Here is a 20,027-nt window from a genome sequence, read left to right on the forward strand (position 1 = left end):
CTTTGTTATTTCTTTTTCTTGTTACTCCTTGTTCTATTATCTAAGTTAACTAAAACAAATAAAACCGTATACTTAAAAGAGAATAGTTTTTACAGCAGTATGATTCTGTGACATTTTTTAGGTTTTGTATGGAGAATGAATTTTGTCGCAGGCGCAGAAAGAGATATACGATCGTTTAAGCGGTGGGGCTTCGTTTAGAGGGGGGGGGGGAGGTTAGAGGAGTGGGATGGGAATGAAGAGGATGAGGAGGAGGATTGAAGAGGAGGGTGGTTGGTGGTGGGTGAGTGAGATGGTTGGGATTTGGAGAAAATGTAGTGGTGGGTTGTGGTGTATTATAAATGAGTAGTACATAAATGAGTAGAGAGAGTAGTGAGCAGTACATAGTTAAGAAGTGATTTACTGAAAAGTACATAGTTAAGAAGTGATCAGGGAGAAGTACATACTTAAGAAATAATTAATGAGTAATGGTACACAGTTAAGAAATAATTATTGAGTAGTGAGTAGTGAGTACATAGTTAAGAAGTGATCACTGAGTACTGGTACAGTTTAACTAATGCTCAGTGAATCGTGAGTACATAGTTAAGAAGTACTTACCCAGACCCATAGTTAAGAAGAACATTAAGAACGACACAGGAGTATGCGACCATAGTTAAGAATTCTCCGTAGTTGACAATGCTCCGTAGTTGACAATGCTCCGTAGTTGACATCCCTCCATGGTTAAGACTTTCCATAGTTAAGACAGACTTTCCATAGTTAAGAATTCTCCAGTCAACACCCATAGTCAAGAATATTGCACTCCATCCACACACTTATCCACCCAACGGCTAAAAAATACTATGCGACCATAGTTAACAGATTGTTGTGTGTGCCTTTTGATGGGACATACGACAGATGAAAACAGTAAACACAAGTGGTGATAAGAAATAAAGATGCAAGCGAACCATTGTGGTACGATATAGCAAACCAGTTGCAGTTGCGGTCGTTCCTCAAGGAGGGATTTTGAAGCTTCATCGGCCTTTGGTTTGAAATCCCATGGGTTCATAGTTAACCAGTAACTACTCGTTAAACTCCATAGTTAAAATGTCCATGGTTAACCCTATAAGCCCATGGTTAAGCCCATCAGTGTATAGTGAATCCCATAGTCAATCTAAGCACAAACCACAAACCACCCAGCAAAGCCCACAGTTATTCCCCATTGGAGCATAAGTTCAGCCATCTGAAAAATCCTCTGTGCCCATAGTTAACATGTATGCCAAAACGCTGTCATTTAAGTGGCGTTATCATCTAAAGAACATACGAAGGAAGAAAATACTCTTACTAAGGCGTTATCGGGATGACAAATCGGGTTTATCGGTATTCTTTGGTTGTCATGGCATGAAGATTAGCAAATGGAAACTCTATTTATAAGAAATGTGCTAATTCCAATAGTTAAGATCGCCCTTGTTAACATTAACTATACGAGCATAGTTAACATGTTACATGTTTATAAACGTTTAGCCTCCTACAAAAGATACCGTTAAACTGGAGATATCAAAAGAAATTCATGAATGTAAGGAACGTTGTGGTTCGATTTTACAGAGTAAATGATCATCAAGATCATTTTTACATTGAGTTATATCGTTCTGTAATCGTTCTTAACTTACTCTCATAGTTAAGAGCATCATCTCGTTCTTGATAAATCTCTATAGTTAACAACAACGCGAGACATCGAGCTAAGCTTTTTACTGTGATCAGGCCTTTTCATATTGATTTGAGTTAAGATAGCTTCTTCGTATAGGCCTCTTGTTGGCAAAGAGTTTCGTAATGAACAAGCACATCATATGTTCTACCAATACTAAAGGAAAATGCTTTCTGATGGTTTTCCTTAATCGTTGTTTCAATTTCATCACCCCTCTGGTACTTTTTCACGTTTTAGTCGAATTCTAGCATTGACAAACTTGATCCTACAATTCAATTCAATTCACTACAATGATCTCCATCTACTCTTAGAATTACAATTTGTATTCTCATGCTATTTACAGTCTTGTGGTGGAACACACCATATAAATTATCGTCTCTTTCTCTAATTTCTTTTCCACTATGCCCGGTGAATCTTGTCCAACCAAACTTAAACAAGTTCAAGAATAGATCATTTCCTAGATGATGTTCGCTATCATATAATTATTCTAGAGAGCCTTCATCACTATCAAATGCTTCACTACATCGCCACGCCATGCTATTTCGTTAAGTTCTCTTTTGTTGGACTCTTTACTGCTCTGCCCTTAATGTCTTCATGGCCTGTTCCTCAATAAATAATCTCAATCACTCCATTGACTATGAAGTTTCGCCCGCACCTCCAGCTTTCTCCTTCTTGATCTTCTCTAGAAATTCTAGCTCCTTCTTTAATGTATCCATCGCATAGTACACTTTGCTTTGGAGGTAAAACGAGTTACCCTTCTCCTTTGAATTCACATCGAATAGATATTTGTACTTTTCTTCTATTTTGGCAGCACTCAAGTCCTTTCTGTCAACATCCAAGATCTTTAATGCTTCATCTACCGGAATTCCTCCTACAGAACTAGCCTTAGCTGGTCCAGCTGCTGCTCCAGCGGCTGATGCTTTGGCTGCTTGCTTGTAAGCCTCAGTAAACGCACGGCCAAAAACAGAGGCTCCGGTGAATATCACGTTAACTAGCAATCTGTGGGCCATTTTATACGCTTATTTATTGAATTATGGGTCTACTAGAGCCTGATGGCAACACCTTTAAAGGTCACTTAAACTTCATATTAAAGTATTAAAGAAAATTTCTCGAAAAATCGAATCCGGCACATGATTTTCACGTGATATATAAATCACTATAGCAAATTGCTTATTAGCAAAAGAAGTTACCATACCATGGCTGAAGAGTTATTGATACTATTGCAGTTAATAGAACTAATTAACTTTAGTTGAATAGATCAATATATGAAGTAATGCTTATTTTTTTATCTGGGAATATAATTACACAGTTTAAACGCAAAGCAACTAGCTCACATAGTTGATGTTGGTGGATATGGATATTCAATATGCTATAGAAAAGTGAAAAATCCGTTGCTGCTCATACATTCTACAAATACACTTGTCGAGCTGAATATCCCCTCTTATTACAAAATAACAGGGATTCTACAGAAATATGTAGCACCATGCTTTCATCTGAATAATCAAAATGCCGATAAACAACACAAGATAACCAGAGCTTATCCAAACACATGTAATGCCGTAAAACTAGTAATGATCTAAAAGACCGAAACGAAGTACTGATTGTGGCCGAATTGTTAGTATGGTCAACCAATGCTTAGCTATGGGTAGATAACAAACACCGCTCATGCGCATCTACACAACACAAACGGGTTCATTAAAAGTCTTTATAGTAATAATAGTTATATATATTAGATATAGTATAACCACCACTGATGATGCCGACAGAATAAGGGAGACCAGGGGACCACCTACTATTTATACTGCTCAGTGATACTGCGTACTGCATACCAACCCCGAAAAACTTTTTACTTTCTCACTGATTATATCAGTTACCCGGACCTCACAGCATAGGGATGAGATGAATTTTTGTATGGTGAAATATTCTCCTGCGTATAGCACAAGTATATGGCCTTATATATTACAGACCAGTTGATTTTGCTGTTAGTGATATCGGGTTATTCAAAGCAAAATTGACCATGTCTTCGACTTCTGCCGAGCGATTCAGCAGAGCCATTGACTGGCTCAATGAAAATGCATATTGGCGTGACGATTTGGTTATCAAACCATCCGAAAGAGGTGGTTTGGGAGTCTTCTTTCCTGATTCGGTTGCAGACATCGCAGCCCAAATGGATGAAGATCCACTTTTGCTTAGAATCCCCAAATCAAACTTGTTAACGCCCAAAAACTCGTTGATTTTCAATCTCTTGGTAGATTACGAGCTGGTAAATAAAGAAGTGGACTTACTCCACGGAATGTTCAGTCTCATTCTCGCCGTGATATATGAGCTCTCAATTGATGCAAAATCGCCATGGTTCGCTTATTTGCAATCAATTGACTTCGAGAATTCCTCTGTTCCAGTTTGTTTGTGGGATTCACAAGATAAGGAGAATTTGAAAAATACAGAAATGGACCTTTTGAATTTAACACGTGCAGATGAACTATTAGCCTTTTACATCGAATGCATAGCCTTTGCTAAGGCCAATGAAGGCATTGTGGCTAAACCAGATGTGCTTTCTATTAACGATATTTCCTTCCGAATTGAAGACAATGAAAAGTCCGTTCAGGTTATAACCCAGAATCACAGTGACCAACTCATGAAGTTTGGAAGAATTGTCAGTTGTGTTATATCAAGAGCTTTCACTATTGACAACTTTCACAACTTAGGTATGGTTCCTGGTGCAGATCTATTCAATCACATTGAACCTAGTTTAGTTGAAGGCAAGATCTTGTGCAATGATAACATTCACTTTGTCTGTGACGGTGATGTTTGTGAAGTCTGTGGGGAAACGGATTGCGACCACTTCGAAGGTGAGGAATCAGACGATGTTTACGCAGACAGTGAAACTGAAAGTATTGAGGATGATGAGCAGATGGGTGAAGATGTCGACGATGATTCTGATGAAGAAGAGAATGGCGAGCATCATAACATAAACGAGGATGGAAACACTCTTGAAGAAGATCATGAAGGTGAATTACCGGAGGAAGAGCTTAAGGAAATAACTTTAGAATATATTAAACAGCTTGAAGATGAATTAGAAAACGACTCCGACGCAGAAACCATACCAGATCCAGAAGAAGTGTCCACCCTTTCACTCAGTGAAGACGAGGAAGAAGAAGAGAACCACCAGGAAGAGGATGATGAAGCTGATGAAGTGGATGAAGATGATAATGAGACATTCAATGGTATGGAAGTCACCAGTGCTCAAGAGGAGCTAGCCGTGGAACTTGTCGATGCTTCCAAATGTTGTGATGTATTGTTGACTAGAACTCCTAAGGATACCACACAAGAAATCTTCAATTCCTATGGAAATGAATTGGCAAACTCTTATTTGTTGCACAGGTATGGGTTTGTCACAGAGACGAATGTGAACGACACTTGCTTGTTATCTGTACAATTATTCAAGTATATAAAAGCCATCAAAGCCACGATGTCCAAAGACAAAGTGAGCCAATTGGAAGAAATGTTTGAATGGTTTGAGGAGGAAGGATTCGAGGCATTGAACGAATTGCTTGAAGAAGAAAGGCAACTCTCCAAACAACACCACCATGGCCACGGGCATGATCATGAACACGAGCATCACGAGGACCATGGCCATGAAAATGAGGAGAAAAGCTGTGAAGACGGCTGTTGCGATGAAGAATCTGGTGGATGCTGCGATGGAGAATTTGGTGGATGCTGTGATGAAGACGATGTGCCACAACCCGACTATCCAGAAACATGGCAATTAGCAGCGAGAGTGAGATACGATGGCACTTGTACAGAGCAAACCTATTCAATTTTGAGATTGATAGGTATGAGCTACCGGGATTTCAAGCTCAATATTTTATCTTGTAGGAATGATCGCAAGCTCCTCAAGAAGATCAAAGATCTCTTCATTGTCAAGGACAAAGAGAGTATCGAGAAATACAACAAGATCATCAGTGGTTGGTGTAAAGAGAGACTCGAGCGCTATCCTGAGCTTGGGCCCAGTGAACACCGTGACATCATTGATAGTCTTGTAAGACAGGAGAAGGCTATTCTTAAGAGGTTCATTGAGGGTAAGTAGGAGGGCAATATAGAAATGCCAATTAGCATGGTTTTAAATGTAATGACAGTAAATAGAAGTTTAGATTCAACTCAGTAAATGAATTCAGTTATAAATGGTTAGAATTGGCGAGATATCGCATTACCAGCTTACCAATGTAGATTCCATAGTGTATCAATACATAAATTTCGCAGCCAAAGTCATCTCGTTATCCTAATCCTATAGTAACACGAGATGAGATTCCACTAATATCAAGTAAAAGAAACCTTTTGAACCGTTCAAAGGAGATAATATTGAAGACTCTCTGTTAAACATGTCCATGTCACTAATGCGTTAATGTCGTACCTAGACGTTCGTACGTACGTACGTACGAATGAAGGAGTGCAACTTGTAGCCCTTCTTATCAAAATAATCCAACTTTTCCCCTGATCTTTCCTAATCTTAACAAACCATGGCACCCTGGACAACTTGACTAAGTCTGGACACAAGTCCTTGTCTTGTGTTCTAATGACTTTACTACATCAGTATACCTAGTACCCATTTTTCCTCCCTCCGCTTGACCATTGCATCATGTCAAACATCAACATATCTCAAACATAATCCTCCATCCCCACGGTCCCCTCCACGCCATAGCTTTTTGCAGCCGTATAATGCATTAAACCGCATCTTGTATGCTGATTTCAACAGTTCATGCTCTTACCTACTCTTACTCACACTTGTTCACTCTAGGGTATCCACTGTTCGGTCAAGCCGTGTCCTATTAACTACTTCTCCCTCTTTCAAGTCTGTTATTCACTAATTTCATTCATATCATCTGTCAACCGCCAGTTTCCCATTAGCAACTATTCATAACCCTAGCCATTAGCCACTAGCCACTAGCCACTAGGAAACACTACAATATATACATTGACTACGTGATTACGATTTGACCCTAACGTGAAGTGTTCTTCAGTATTACACATATAGCTGCCTCATACCCTTATTCATTATGTGCTCATGATTCATGTAACATGTAGTACTTTGATGCTTTGATGCTTATTGTTACTGCTCTTGTTCATTGTACTGGCTGCTGTTCATAGTACTGTTTGTTAGTGCTGGTTGCTACTAGTACTGATATTGTAGTACTGAGGGTTAATCCTGTTTGTTAGTCATACTTGTTACTACTATTAATTTTCTTGATTAGTGGTACTACTATTATAGTTATTACTGCCACTGTACTTACTGTTCTCGTTCTTTTTCTTTTCTCACACTCTTTATATCACTGTTAGTCTCATCTTATTCTCATTGTTCCTTCATCCACTCTTCTTCTTCTTCTTCTTCTTCTTCTTCTTCGTCGTCGTCGTCGTCGTCGTCTCCCTTTTCATTATTAAAAGACGATTATAAGTAATTTTATTTATTTATTTATTTATTTCTTATTTCTTCATCTCTTTAATTAATTTTGCACTTGTCTTTTGGTAAAAGCTATCCCACTAACATTACCACCTTAACCATAATAATATAGACAACTGTGTGTCTACTTATTGAACATATCTTATCTAATACATATCCATCCTCCATCCATATTACCACCAGTTCACCTTCACCCTACCTAAAACATTTTGGCAGCACTCACTTCACCTGAATACTACCATTAAACATACCACAGAGCTACCATTGCCGCGTCTTCCTATTCACCAAACGACGTGAAATCATTATCTACCACCCTACTTATTTATCTCATTTGCCCCACACAACACCACAGCTTCGTATCCCCCAGATGTACTACGAATCAGATGCCGTAAGCTTCGAATACGACGAAGATGACGACGCCTCTGATAGCTTCTCGTTCGAAACAGAGGATGATGACGCTGCTCTTTCCCAAGCAAAGCCATTGTATTACACATCCAATGGAACAACCGACGACAATGCAAGAACGTCAACCTTCAACAACGTGTGGTACCGACCATGGACTCTCCAAGAGTTCGTCCAGGTCCATTTCCTCGACAAGATGGAGAAGTTGAAGCAGGATCATTTGCCCAATTGCTCTGTGGATGAGTTGCTCATCATGCTCCAGTATAAGAAATGGCAATCAGAAGAGGTGATAAACGACTACTTTGACAGCAGAGAAAGGCTCTACAAGAACAGTGGTTTGCCTTTGGATGGCAAATCCAAGAATACATTCACGGTCATACAAGATTTCAGTTGTTACGTGTGCTGTGAAACCTATCCATCTACTACAGTTTACTCATTGACCTGTGGCCACCAGTTCTGTATTTCATGTTATTACCACTACGTCACCCATGAGATCAGTAACAGCAAGCTAATAACATGCATTGATCCCGAGTGTACTTTATCTATCCCTCATAAGGACATCGACGAGATATTTGCCACCTACGAAGCCAAAGTCAGTGCTGTCAAAGTACGGAAACCGCTTAGCCTCAACCCACTCTTGATATCCTCGGCTAAACTCTTCATAGATTCACATAACACTTACAAGTGGTGTCCTGCAACAGACTGCAATCATTTCACGGAGTTGCTTGGAACCCCTAAAGAAGCCGAGGAAGGAGAGCACTTGAAAGAACTGAAATCAACAGATATCTCCCAAGTGTCAATTATAGGATGTCCAGACCACCATGAGTTCTGTTTTGACTGCAACTACGAGAATCACTTGCCATGTCCTTGTTGGGTAGTGAAGCTCTGGATCAAGAAGTGTGAAGATGACTCAGAAACAGCCAACTGGATCGATGCCAACACAAACGCTTGTCCCAAGTGTCAGGCCTCCATTGAAAAGAATGGTGGATGCAACCATATGACATGTAGAAAGTGTCGCTTCGAATTCTGCTGGATTTGCCTTGGTGACTGGATTCATCACAATAACAGTTACTATTCATGTAATAAGTTCAAAGAAGATAAAGAAAATGGGGGAAATGAGACGAGTAAGAGGAAATATAAGAGCAAGCTCTCATTGCAGAAGTATCTTCATTTCTACAAGAGATTTGCTATTCACGAGAGTTCCATGAAGGGAGATCTCAAAACGCTTAGTCAGGTTAACGAGGTGACCAGATTATATATGGAAGCCAGAAAGGAGCATGAGCACAATTTGTCGTGGAACGATATCCAATTCTTGCCAGATGCCATCAAATCCTTGGCCAATGGTAGGAAGACTTTGAAATGGACTTACTGCTTTGCTTACTATTTGGCTGACTCGAACTTTTCAGAAATCTTTGAAAGCAACCAGGACTACTTAAATAAGACGGTAGAAGATTTATCGGAAATCTTTGAGAGTATTGTTAGCAAGAAGAATACTAATAAGGTGGGAACAATTTTGAAGAATAAGAACAAAATCATTAATCTCAGTGATTTGATTAGCTCAAGACGAAAGACACTCATCAGCAGCGCTGAAGTTAACTTGAAGGAGGGACTTTTAAGTTTCAGTTCCGAATGACAAGAACGGCCACCGGCAACAGGACAGCTGCCATATTTATTGACGAATAACACTCGTGCAAGAAAACGAAGACGGTTAGGCTAATAATTGCATAAACAGTCAAATTTACATAGATCGTATATAGCACAGGGAAATGAATATAGATGTAAAACCAAGTTTAATATATAGCTTTATAAGGAAGATTAGTCATGTAATTTTACTGCTACGGCATGATAATGCACTAATTCAGATGGAAGCCACTGGTGTTTTCCATGGATGTTATCAAGATCGATTCGGCCCAACATTAATACCAATCTACTACCGTGAAGCCCTTCGGGTCTCTCTGTGGCTGATTAGTTCTTCGGCATCATAGCATCTATTCCGAGTCAAAAACTATGATGTTGAATATGTATTAATGTATTGAGGTTTGGGTGTTTCTATCAACGAAATTTTTCACTGTAGTAACCGTTTGTTAGGCACTATAATGGTTTTACATTATCGGTAGATGGCATCATAGCTGCCAATATGACGTGGTAAAGACACAAAAAAGTCTTTCATTGTGTCAAGGCATAGTTTTCATGCGATGACAGGTCGTCACTTGATTTTTTTGGCGGTCTGATATTCAGATATTTGACATTTTTATTCAACAAACTGAAAATTCTTCAAAAATCTACAAAAGACGAATAGAATATTGAAATAAAAAGACAAAAAAAATAATACGATTCGTGACATACTTCCCAACACAGATACGTTATCTTGATGGTTAGGGATATTATAAAGAAGTATAAAGAAAATGTGTAGGAAGATAAGTCAACTACATCACTGTTCATGCCCGTGGTACAGCCTTAGTATGTTTGACACCACCCTTTCAATAATAATAAAATAATAATGCCATTTTCCCGAGTCCGAGCCCAAGTTGTAATATCGATGTATTTCGAGTTTCCTAAATAAATCTGAAAAACTCCCATATCTAATTTCTACGGATAAATCCTGTTCTTATTATAATTCTACTCTATTTATTTATTCTCCAATAATTTTTCTCACACTGAGATTACAGTGCTTCTAATATTAGTCCTTCTATGTTAGCCCTTCTAATCTCATTACTGCTGATCTAATCCTTCTAATCTCAAACTCTCTAATCTCGCTCGCACTACCTATGAGTCTCTAATCTCTCATCTCTCTTACTCTAATCTCTCACTCACTCTCTCAAATCTATAGGCAACGCCGACGCTGACGTAATGCGCGCTCGTCTTATCAGTGCCGTTTTGGGATGTTCCAGCTCGGGTTGGATGAAGCGTGTTATCTGCGACCCGAATTTCAGGGCTCTCAACGGACGATCTGGCTCGATTGGGATGCCAAAGAGTTACGAAGACCTTCACAGAGCAGACGTTAGAATTCCCTAGATTCAGATGACAATGGTTCCAGAACCACAAATATATATGTCGATGATCCGTCTCCAACAACGCATCCAAATTCAACTTAAAAACTGCCATTCTTTTCCCATTTACTGTGGCCTATTGTCCCTATTTTCGGTTACGTGCTCACTGGGACATCTCGATAATTGGGCCGATTGACACATTTATCTACACGGACCAAAATCAGGTACAACGCATAAGGTAAGAGGGGCTTGACCACAACGAGAATAAACACGGGAAGAACCTCATTGGAAACGAAGGAGAATTATTGACTGTCTGAAATCCAGCTCGACAGTGTGACTTATTATTTTTTTTTCATTTTTTGGGAAACAATAGTAGACTTGTAGTGGAAAGGAAACGAGACCATATAAGCCGTTCCCCTAATACTAATACTATCACTGTGTTGTACTGGCTTTATTGACCACTCCTATTTATTTTATTACTCCGGTGAAAAGTTGTATTATTGGGAATATTGATACCCCACTCCGAAATTATTGGCACTTTGACGAAAACCTCTACTAGCCACAGTGCCTTTAACAAGTTGAATTGGAATTAAACATCTCCATTGCTGGTGAAAAATTGGTACTTACATTTGCATACGAGTCCAAACCCGTCGAATTTGACGAAAGAAAGTCTACGTGAAACAATAAACGTACTAACAGGTGCTCTGTTTCATTTCAGAATAGCATCAGCAAGTTCACCAACAACGTCTTAGCATAAGTTGCAGTGATCCTGATACGACAAGCAAATAAATTCATTCAATAATTGGTATCCTACCGCTATTTGAACTTTTTGTATACGACATCACAAAACTACTTAAACTAGAGCGTACCAGCTCCAAATGAAATACCCCTAGTACAAATGCATCATACCAGAGGCGTACAATCGCACTACGTGCCCAATAACATAGTTGGTTCGGACATTTTACGACTGCGGTCTCCTAGCAGCTCTCGGCGGTCCACAGTACCCCCGGATGCTAAATTGTCCAAGGAATCACTATCACAAGAAAGGGGCCGGACGGAGAGCATAATCAGACAGACAAATGATACAATGAGTCGAGAAAACAGCAGTCACCGTGCCAAGGAAAATTGTCTGATACGATCCACTAGTGAAATACGACCTAGAGAAGCCAGTTTGCACCGGTATGATCCCAACTCGCCAAACCTACGCAAGAAGTTCTCTAGAAATAGTACAGAACTTCTACACACAGCCATCAACCAAAATCACCAATTCAAATCTGCCCTCACAAGGTCAATGTCAAGCCAAGGCTTGACTAACCATGATGTAGATAGAAAGAAGAAGAATATACCGATGCTCCACGACCAATTTATTCCAAACCAACCACAGCAACAGGTACCACATGTACAGCAGCAGAGACCTCAATTCGTTCGCTGGAATTCATTTAAAATAGCTGAAAAACCTAGTGAAGATCTAGACGACAGGGACAAGAGTAAGGGTATCACTCTTACGGTCCAAACCAGTGCAGAACAACCCCATACCACAAAAGATAGTATATCACCCTTGACAGTACTAAGAGATGAATATAACACTAAAAGACCTCATACTAATACGGTAATGAGCACACTATCTAATACAGATAATTCTTTTCAGAACTTAGTGGAGGATTCAACTCATTCAGATAAGGTATCTGAAACAGGTACCTTTATTGTGAATTCGGCTTCTAAAGCTTCTAGTAAAGTATACAGCCGCATGAGTCAAATTATTAACATAGCTCATGGGAGTATGCATTCTCTCATCCCAATGCTTTCATTAAAGGAAGATGAAACTGGCGATACGGTGGATTCAGCCACCTTGGGAAATACCATGACATCAGGGAACATATCGAATTATCAGAGTGAGCTGGACGATGATGCATCGGACGATGAGTACGATTCAGAATATAATTCCAGACAGGATAATGACATCCAATATAAAATCGACCTGGTGAAATCACCGTCTATGTTGTCAAGCGAAGCCTTAAGTTCTGATAACACTCTTCATCACAAAGACTTTACCGACATCATTAATGAGATCAATGATTTCCAAAGCAATTTTGTGGATAGGTTTAATACCAATGCTCCTGCTACCCCTGGGGTAAAAATTAATAGGACCCAACAGAAAATCCTAGACTACAAAGAATTGCATGCTTTCGAAGCTCCGCCCGAATTGGACATTGGAAATTCCAAGCAAGCTTCCAATGCTAAACCAAGTTTTGGCATTCCAAACTCATATAATTTAAAAATCCAGCATGAAACCATACTATCACAGTACACTTCAATCCGCTTGAGATTTGCCAGTAAAATTAGCTCCAACCTGGACAAGGTTAAGAAGCAAATGAGAACACACACTGGAGTGCTAGGATTTGTGAACCGTCTCCATTTCCTTAACGAAATTGAGCCTAATGAGGATACCTGGTACTATAAGTGCAATAATAATGCCACTAATCAAGAGGACTCTAATGAAAATGGTACTGAGAAAATTACGTTTGAGACCAAAGATGATATCTTGAAATCAATGTGGAACAATGAGCTTGAATCGCTCTTTAGCAACAATAATAGCAGTGCGTCGGTTGACACCAGCTTTGAAGATGCAAAGAAAGATCCTTCCAGTCTTCCGCTTCGTATCGAAGATAGTAATTACTCTGAGGACACTAATATTTACAATCATCTCACCAAAACTATCAATATATCCGACTTGGCCAAGAGCGTCAAATTGAACGGATAACTTATCATACTTAATTAGGGACGAGGTTACGAATACAAATACATAAAGTTTAACACCAGAGTAGTTGTAAAGTGACAGTAATTTAATATAGGTCTACGCAATGAGCCGGAGCAAAAGACAGCTCTTCCTACTTCGTTAACTATTTCTATTGTACATTGCCTTATATAATTATTCTATATCCTATGTCATACAAGCTTCTTATATTGCCTCCTCTGGAAGTGTTGATTTGTTTTGATAACGAGGTTGCTTCTCGTAAGCGTTCGGAGTAGCTTTTTTCACTTTTTTGGTCTTCTTTTGCTCGTGTTTGTGGTGATGGTGGTGATGATGATGGCAGCATTCATCCTCCTCTTTTTCTTTATCGTTTGCATCAGTCTTCTGTGCCTGTGGTTCATGGTCATGACTATACTCCTTATAGTTATTATTGTTACCGAGGTTATTTCCCTCGCTATTGAAGCCGTTCTCGTTGTCGGACTCGTCACTGGAGTCACTGGATGAGTCGCTGGAAGAATCGTCCGAGCTTTCTCCAAACTCTCTTTGGGGATGGAATATGCAACAGATCTTCGACTTTTTCCTATTCAAATGCTCGTTATCCGTGACTCCTTGTGCCCACAGCACCCTAGAGTCGTTTTTATCGCTTTTCTTGGTGCTTTTCTTACTTTTATCCCGACTTGCTCTGAGATGCAAAATCGGCAGAACCGTCTGAGTCTCAGTTATCGTTTGAGTCGTAGACACCAGCTCGTTTCTTGTGCTCTGGGACATCATATTGCGTGTATTAAATTTCGAATTTCTGGTTCTCTCCAGTAACTCGCCTACAACTATATACAAATAATAGACTATACCACCTAGAAAAATTATGTAACCTCGATAATACTTTCTTTCCCCAGAAAACATTCATTACAAATCATACAAATCACCCAAATCACCCTATTCATCATTTCTTCAGAGCGCATCTGCATGCCAGGCCCTCGGAATGGACTCGCTAGTGGATGTATCTCACGTGATGACACCTCAAATCAAACCCTACTTCCGACCCAGGGAATTAGCGTTCTCTTTACAAACGACCACGAATCATTAGTTAGTGGTATAACCATTCTTTGTGGAGAAGTTCATCTGGATAGGGATAACTCACAGCACTTACCGACAAAACTCGTTCCAGTTCACCATAGCACACACCACGAAATGAGTAAGCGGTTCAATTTGCCATATACCACCCAGGATCTCTTCCCTCAGACAGTGCCTACACCGCAGTTCGTGAGCCATGGCTCGGTGACGGGAGCTCTGTTCATCTCCTCGGCGTCGTCTGCTTACAACGGAAACAACTCCCACAGCATGTCGTCGTCTTCAACTTTGGCAGGTAGATTCCAAAGTTTCAAAAAAATGGCCAAAAGACTCTTCAAACCAACGACATTGGACTTCGAAACAGCAATATGGGAGATCTTCCACTTAATCATAAATCCCAAGAAAATGTACCGATCACATTACTATTACAAGCAACAGACCCTGTCCGGTGGGAAGTCAAGTTACACCAGAGACGATCCGCTGTTTCTTATCTTATTAACGACTTTCTTATCCATAAGTGCCGTAGCGTGGGGTTTGGCCTACTCGCCAAGAGTATGGGATGTCCTTAAATTGATCGTATACATGGTGCTTGTAGACTTCTACTTGACAGGAATAGTGATAGCAACGGTATCGTGGTTTATCACCAATAAACTCTTCAATAATACATACGGCAGTTTGGGAGCTGCCAGTAAATACAATCTCAATTACATTGAATGGGGCTTTTGCTTCGACATTCATTGCAACTCGTTCTTGATAATTTGGTGTCTTTTATATCTCGTCCAGTTCATGTTATTGCCATTGTTGAGGATAAAAAAGTCTTTCTTTTCGCTTATATTGGGAAATTCGTTATACTTCGGTTCAATAGGGTATTACTTCGTGATCACCTTCTATGGATTCAACTCCTTGCCATTCATCAGTTCCAATAGCGTGAGAGGAGGTACATTGACCAATAGTGGCAGCAGCAGCGGTGGTGGTACATCCCCCGCCCGACTTTTACAGTTGATTGTAATTGCTGGAATCTTACCTGTTCTTGCAATTGCCTGGTTCATCACCATCTGTTTCAGATTCAATGTCGCAGCCACTATGGTGGATACGTATTTCAATTAGACAGGGAGTCTTACAATAAAGAATAGTGTATTTAAGTTAGTGTATTGGGAAATAGACATTCCCAATTCACTTGCATCACAAAGGATTTGGTGGAGATATTTCAATAAGCATAGGCATCTTTAGAACCACTTTATACAAAGAAAATGGCTACATTTTCATAATAAAATCAACTTGCATTTTCTCAAATAAAACCATAATTTATATGTAACTATTATCACATGAAACTGCTTTTAATTGTATAAAATTGGATCGTTTTGGTTTGACTACTGTTTTGTACAGTAATCGATATAAATAAGCAAAATACTTTTCTTAAACCTCAAAATCAAGCACTCATTGGCGAATGGCTGGAATGGCTGCAATTTGTCTATATGTTTAATGAGAACCGAGCTGGTCAAGTCTATCGCCAGCAGCTTTAATTCTCATACCTGTTCTGTTACTTAATTCGTAGTCACCTTCACCAACGAGCTCTGCCTTCTTTAACCAGTTTTTACTCTCTTGAACGGCAAGTTGAACATCTAGTTTTGCAACATTGGAAGTTCTTAACATCCAGGTGAACATTGCCTTCTCGTACACGGCAGTAGGGTAGAGATATGGACTGTAAGTCAATTTGTTGAATTTGAATTGAGGCGTATCAGAGATGACAAACTTAGAAATCACCTTGCTATCAAGAATGGAAAGTCCTTCGGACACTTTACCTATCAGCCTTAATGCAATACTCTGCATGAAGTATCTGATCATTGCTTCATCTTCCGATTCTTCAATCTTCGCGTAATTGACGGTATCGTTGTTAGCGGACAATTCCACGTTTGGAGCTCCGGAGTATCCTAAAAGCTTGATCGACAAATTCAAGTCTTTCTCGTTCATCCTGTTGTATCCGTTCCAGAAATACACCAACTCGTGGATCAAAGATGTTCCCACTAAGTCAACATATGCAACCTTAGGATATTGCTTTTTGCGTGCCTCGATGTGTCTCAATTTACGCAATAAGAACTTGTCAAATGGCATTTGTTTCTTGCTCGTAGCATTGGAACCATGATTAGGAACATAAGTAGGGGACAATTCGAAATACTTATTGGCTAAATCTTCGTATTTCTTTAAATCCTTCTCTTTGTCGTTTGTTTCCACTAAGTCCATCTTGATCATTCTGTACTTACTTAAGTAACAGGATGCTGCCATGTACAAGTACACACCTTTGGACCAAGAGTTGATGTCAATCAAGCGGATGAAGTCCCTAGCAGCCTGATCGTAATCATGCTGGAAGGCATAGAACATGGCTCTGTCATAAACTAACAATGCTTCAACCTGCTGCATTCTTATTATGTTAGCAGGATTATCAGTGAATGACTGCATCAAGGAAGTTGCCCGATCCAATTGGCCTTGAGCAGCCAACACTCTACCCTCTTGAAGTAACCAAAGAGCATTGTGAGGAAAGTGCTTTCTAGCTTTCTTCAAGAGTTGAGGCGTATATAATGCTGGGTTCTGAAGGATTTTCTTTAAGTCAGACTCAGATACACTAGTCATGGACTCAATTGAGATGACATCCTTGACTTTGGAGTCTTCGTGGCCTGGTAATTGGAAACCTACGTCAACAAATTGCACTGGTCCGTCATAAAATACCAAGAGACATAAGAGAGCAAGTTCTCCATGAATATTTCTGCTGGTAATGGCGGTTCTCCAAAGCATCTTAAGACCTGTTTCACGGTCACCTCTGAAACCCACGATTGACAATACCTTTCCAATAGCTGGTGGGATTAAGGAAAGAACGACTTGCAAGATACCAAAACATAATTGTACACCAGAGTGGATGAATTCGTCTACGGTGGAAACATGGAGATGATTGTCCGTAGTAGAAACAGACGCGGACATGTTGGATGTTGATGTAGCTGCAGACGATATAAGAGATTCATTTGCCTCTGAAATGAGCGAATTGCCATTGTTTAGACTATCCACATAGATAGCTTTATTCACTTCCTCGATGCTCTCGAAAGCGTCAGAGAAATCGTCATTGTCCGAGTCATCATCATCTTCGAGTGGGTCAACGGTCTTAGTTTTTGGTGCTATAGGAGCTGGGGTTGGTGTTCTACTTGAAGTTGTGGCATTATCGAAGAAAGTGGAACTTGTCTTTCTTGGTAAGGAGATATTGCTTTGCGATAATGCTGGATCCAACCCCTCGAAGAGGTTAACACTACTCACGTCGACATTTCCAAGATTTGTTCCTTCAATACGAGCCTTTCTCATGTGATACACTTTTTCCAAGTCCTTCATTAATTTAAGGTCCAGGGCTAAAGAAGCAGATGATCCGCCAGCAGAACCATGAAGAGGAGTCGATGCACCAGACGCAGCTGAACTCTTGTAGCCAGGAAGATCAGAAGTACTGATGTTGTTCACATTATTGAGAGCTTCCTTCTTCAACTTGGCTAGGTTTTTGTTGAAAGTAGGCTCCAGTTCCCTAATCTTCTTGTATACTGTGTCTAATGTTTGGTAAGCTCTTCTCAACTTAAACAATGCCTTCGCACCTTCTACCATGGTGTTATTCTCTTTTAGCAACATTACCAATGCGTTTAAAAGCGTCAGTTCGGCATATGTCACTTGGAACTCGGTTCCTGGAGGGTATATGTAAGACGTAGCCAAGTTGTGTTTGACGTTATATTTTGAATTATTCAAAGAAGCGGTTTCTGCCTCTGAAAGTGTCTTGTTTGCCTTTTCCATGACTTCAGGCTCAAATCCAAGAGTGGCCTCAATGAACTCCATGACACCGAGAGCTAATGGGAAAATCCCTGCTGGTTGATCTGAGCCAGATTGGGCATGGATCCTGGCTTGTTTCTGCAACAATACCGTACCTTCTTCCGTACGGTCATCGAGCAAATAGTCCATGGCCTGAAGGGCGATCTCGAAGTCATGGACTTGTTTGAGTACCTTGTCGTAAGAGGACTCATTTGTGGAGTTATTGCTGTAAGTCAGCAGTGCTGTGGATGAGATCAGGAGAATCAGAGCTTTCTTTCGGAGACCCTTGAGCATGACGAAAGCCGGTTTGAATTGTTCGGGACGGAACTAATGGAAAAATGTCTATGACGAGCTTAAAAATGACTAGTAATGAAGAGATGCTCCGTTTGACGCTACTGTTTGACTGTTCCAACCTGTAGATTCAGTTCAGGGAAGTAGACGGTATGATTTGGCGATGTTCTAGGTGAACTGGGACACAAATCGGATCTCGATCTTGGTAGTTATTATGTGTATCACTAAATGGTTTCGATCACTGATACTGAGCGGTTGTCAGTATGTATGGGTCACAGCAGTTCTTCTGTTCAGGATATTCCACGGAACTTTCGTAACGCCAGCACAAGAAGGATGACTAGGAATACCGGAAGAAGTTACAGCAAGAAAGAATCCTGTTGAACTACAAAGAAGGAAAGAAAAGAAGAAGAAGAAGAAGAAGAAGAAGAAGAAGAAGAAGAAGAAGAAGAAGAAAGAGAGATAGAAAGAAAAAGAAAGAATCAACAACTCTCTATCGTAAAAACTGTTCTCTCCACCGTCCCAACACTGTTGGCTGTAAATAAATTAACGCTCTGGAGAAATTTAGCGAGACGTGAGGTGCCGCTAGTGTCGTGGTAATTTCGGTGGTGAGTGTTGTGGGTAAGTCTCTGTGAGTATTTTGTGGGTGATTGATTGTGAATTTGTTCCGCGAGAGAATGAGAGAATAAGAGGGAGGTTGTGTGTTCTGTGTGTTGTGTGTGCTGTGTGGTTTTTTTTTGGGGAGGGCTTAGGCTTTATTTCCTGGGTTCATACAGTGGAATGGCTATTATTTGCAGAGCCATTTGCAGCTCGCTCTTTATTACATTTAAATTCTGTCGGTGCAATCGGAGAGTTTCTCCTTCATAGATTAAGCAGTGTGGTGAATGGTGAGCGTTGTGAGTCGCTGTTTGAAAAAACGCCGCGGTGGAGAGCCATTTTCTATGTGCGGGTAGGCCACACAGATCAGAAGTTGGTTGTTTGAGATTAGAGATAGGCAGATCTGGGACAACTGTGAGGGTAGAGATAGGGAGAGATTATTTTCCTTTCAAAGAATTAGGAACAGAGACAATTAAAGACGCGATGCGGTGTTTTATTTACTATTGCTTTTCCAGCGTATGGCCCGTCGTCTCTCTTTCTCTCTCTCTCTCTCTCTCTCCACACTAGAGAATCTCCGCCACCACCAAAAATAGTATTATTTCGCTAGAAAATGCCCTCGAATATCCCTCCTACTAACTGTCGCGTGGTGGCTGTCTTTGTGGTGGAAGAAGGCTCTGTCAAGGCTATACGACTGTCGCTCGCTGACGTGGTGGAAAAAATGTTCACCGTTGCCGTGATAAGCGAAAAAAACCCGCAAATGTCAAATGCCAGTACCAATGCTCCAATTCCAGATAGACGGCCCCGGTCCCACAGAAAATAGGGGCTCCGGTGGTTTCTCACACAGTACGGGGGCAGATTGCCATAACTGCACAAGAGTGAAGTTTGCGGTCACGGCGCAATGCCAGGGAGAATTCAACTCCAGCGTGTGGTTGGTACGGATATCAAGGCTTTGCATCTCAGCCTTAG

The 20,027-nt window shown here is 40.3% G+C and overlaps 7 protein-coding genes across 7 annotated transcripts; 4 read left to right on the forward strand and 3 right to left on the reverse strand. All coding sequences in view use genetic code 12, as the record gives it.

Moving 5' to 3' along the window:
• Positions 1 to 2,313: 2,313 nt before the first annotated feature.
• On the reverse strand, positions 2,314 to 2,688 carry PAM16 (import motor complex subunit; the record flags this gene model as incomplete). The annotated part of the gene is made up of 1 exon (XM_064918566.1): positions 2,314 to 2,688. One exon carries the CDS (start codon positions 2,686 to 2,688, stop codon positions 2,314 to 2,316), a length of 375 nt encoding a protein of 124 aa, XP_064772064.1.
• Positions 2,689 to 3,404: 716 nt separating this feature from the next.
• RJT20DRAFT_131448 (protein-lysine N-methyltransferase) lies at positions 3,405 to 5,906 on the forward strand. Its single transcript, XM_064918007.1, has one exon. It carries the CDS (start codon positions 3,696 to 3,698, stop codon positions 5,763 to 5,765), a length of 2,070 nt encoding a protein of 689 aa, XP_064772065.1. The 5' UTR covers positions 3,405 to 3,695; the 3' UTR covers positions 5,766 to 5,906.
• A 1,594-nt stretch (positions 5,907 to 7,500) lies between these two features.
• Positions 7,501 to 9,168, forward strand: RJT20DRAFT_137455 (E3 ubiquitin-protein ligase; the record flags this gene model as incomplete). The annotated part of the gene is made up of 1 exon (XM_064918567.1): positions 7,501 to 9,168. One exon carries the CDS (start codon positions 7,501 to 7,503, stop codon positions 9,166 to 9,168), a length of 1,668 nt encoding a protein of 555 aa, XP_064772066.1.
• Positions 9,169 to 11,031: 1,863 nt separating this feature from the next.
• RJT20DRAFT_64921 (uncharacterized protein) lies at positions 11,032 to 13,407 on the forward strand. The gene has a single exon (XM_064921096.1). The coding sequence runs from the start codon at positions 11,424 to 11,426 to the stop codon at positions 13,284 to 13,286; it is 1,863 nt and encodes a 620-aa protein (XP_064772067.1). The 5' UTR covers positions 11,032 to 11,423; the 3' UTR covers positions 13,287 to 13,407.
• An 18-nt stretch (positions 13,408 to 13,425) lies between these two features.
• Positions 13,426 to 14,162, reverse strand: RJT20DRAFT_131452 (type 1 protein phosphatase-activating protein). Its single transcript, XM_064918008.1, has one exon. It carries the CDS (start codon positions 14,046 to 14,048, stop codon positions 13,485 to 13,487), a length of 564 nt encoding a protein of 187 aa, XP_064772068.1. The 5' UTR covers positions 14,049 to 14,162; the 3' UTR covers positions 13,426 to 13,484.
• Positions 14,163 to 14,465: 303 nt separating this feature from the next.
• RJT20DRAFT_3966 (uncharacterized protein) lies at positions 14,466 to 15,452 on the forward strand (the record flags this gene model as incomplete). The annotated part of the gene is made up of 1 exon (XM_064919981.1): positions 14,466 to 15,452. The coding sequence occupies one exon, from the start codon at positions 14,466 to 14,468 to the stop codon at positions 15,450 to 15,452; it is 987 nt and encodes a 328-aa protein (XP_064772069.1).
• Positions 15,453 to 15,824: 372 nt separating this feature from the next.
• On the reverse strand, positions 15,825 to 18,470 carry IML2 (Iml2p; the record flags this gene model as incomplete). Its single annotated transcript, XM_064915620.1, has 2 exons — positions 15,825 to 17,394; positions 17,620 to 18,470. The coding sequence occupies 2 exons, from the start codon at positions 18,468 to 18,470 to the stop codon at positions 15,825 to 15,827; spliced, it is 2,421 nt and encodes an 806-aa protein (XP_064772070.1).
• Between the last annotated feature and the right edge of the window lie 1,557 nt (positions 18,471 to 20,027).

Source organism: Scheffersomyces xylosifermentans (assembly GCF_036884685.1).
Source record: "Scheffersomyces xylosifermentans strain CBS 12540 chromosome Unknown RJT20scaffold_8, whole genome shotgun sequence".
Taxonomy (NCBI): Eukaryota; Fungi; Ascomycota; class Pichiomycetes; order Serinales; family Debaryomycetaceae; genus Scheffersomyces; species Scheffersomyces xylosifermentans.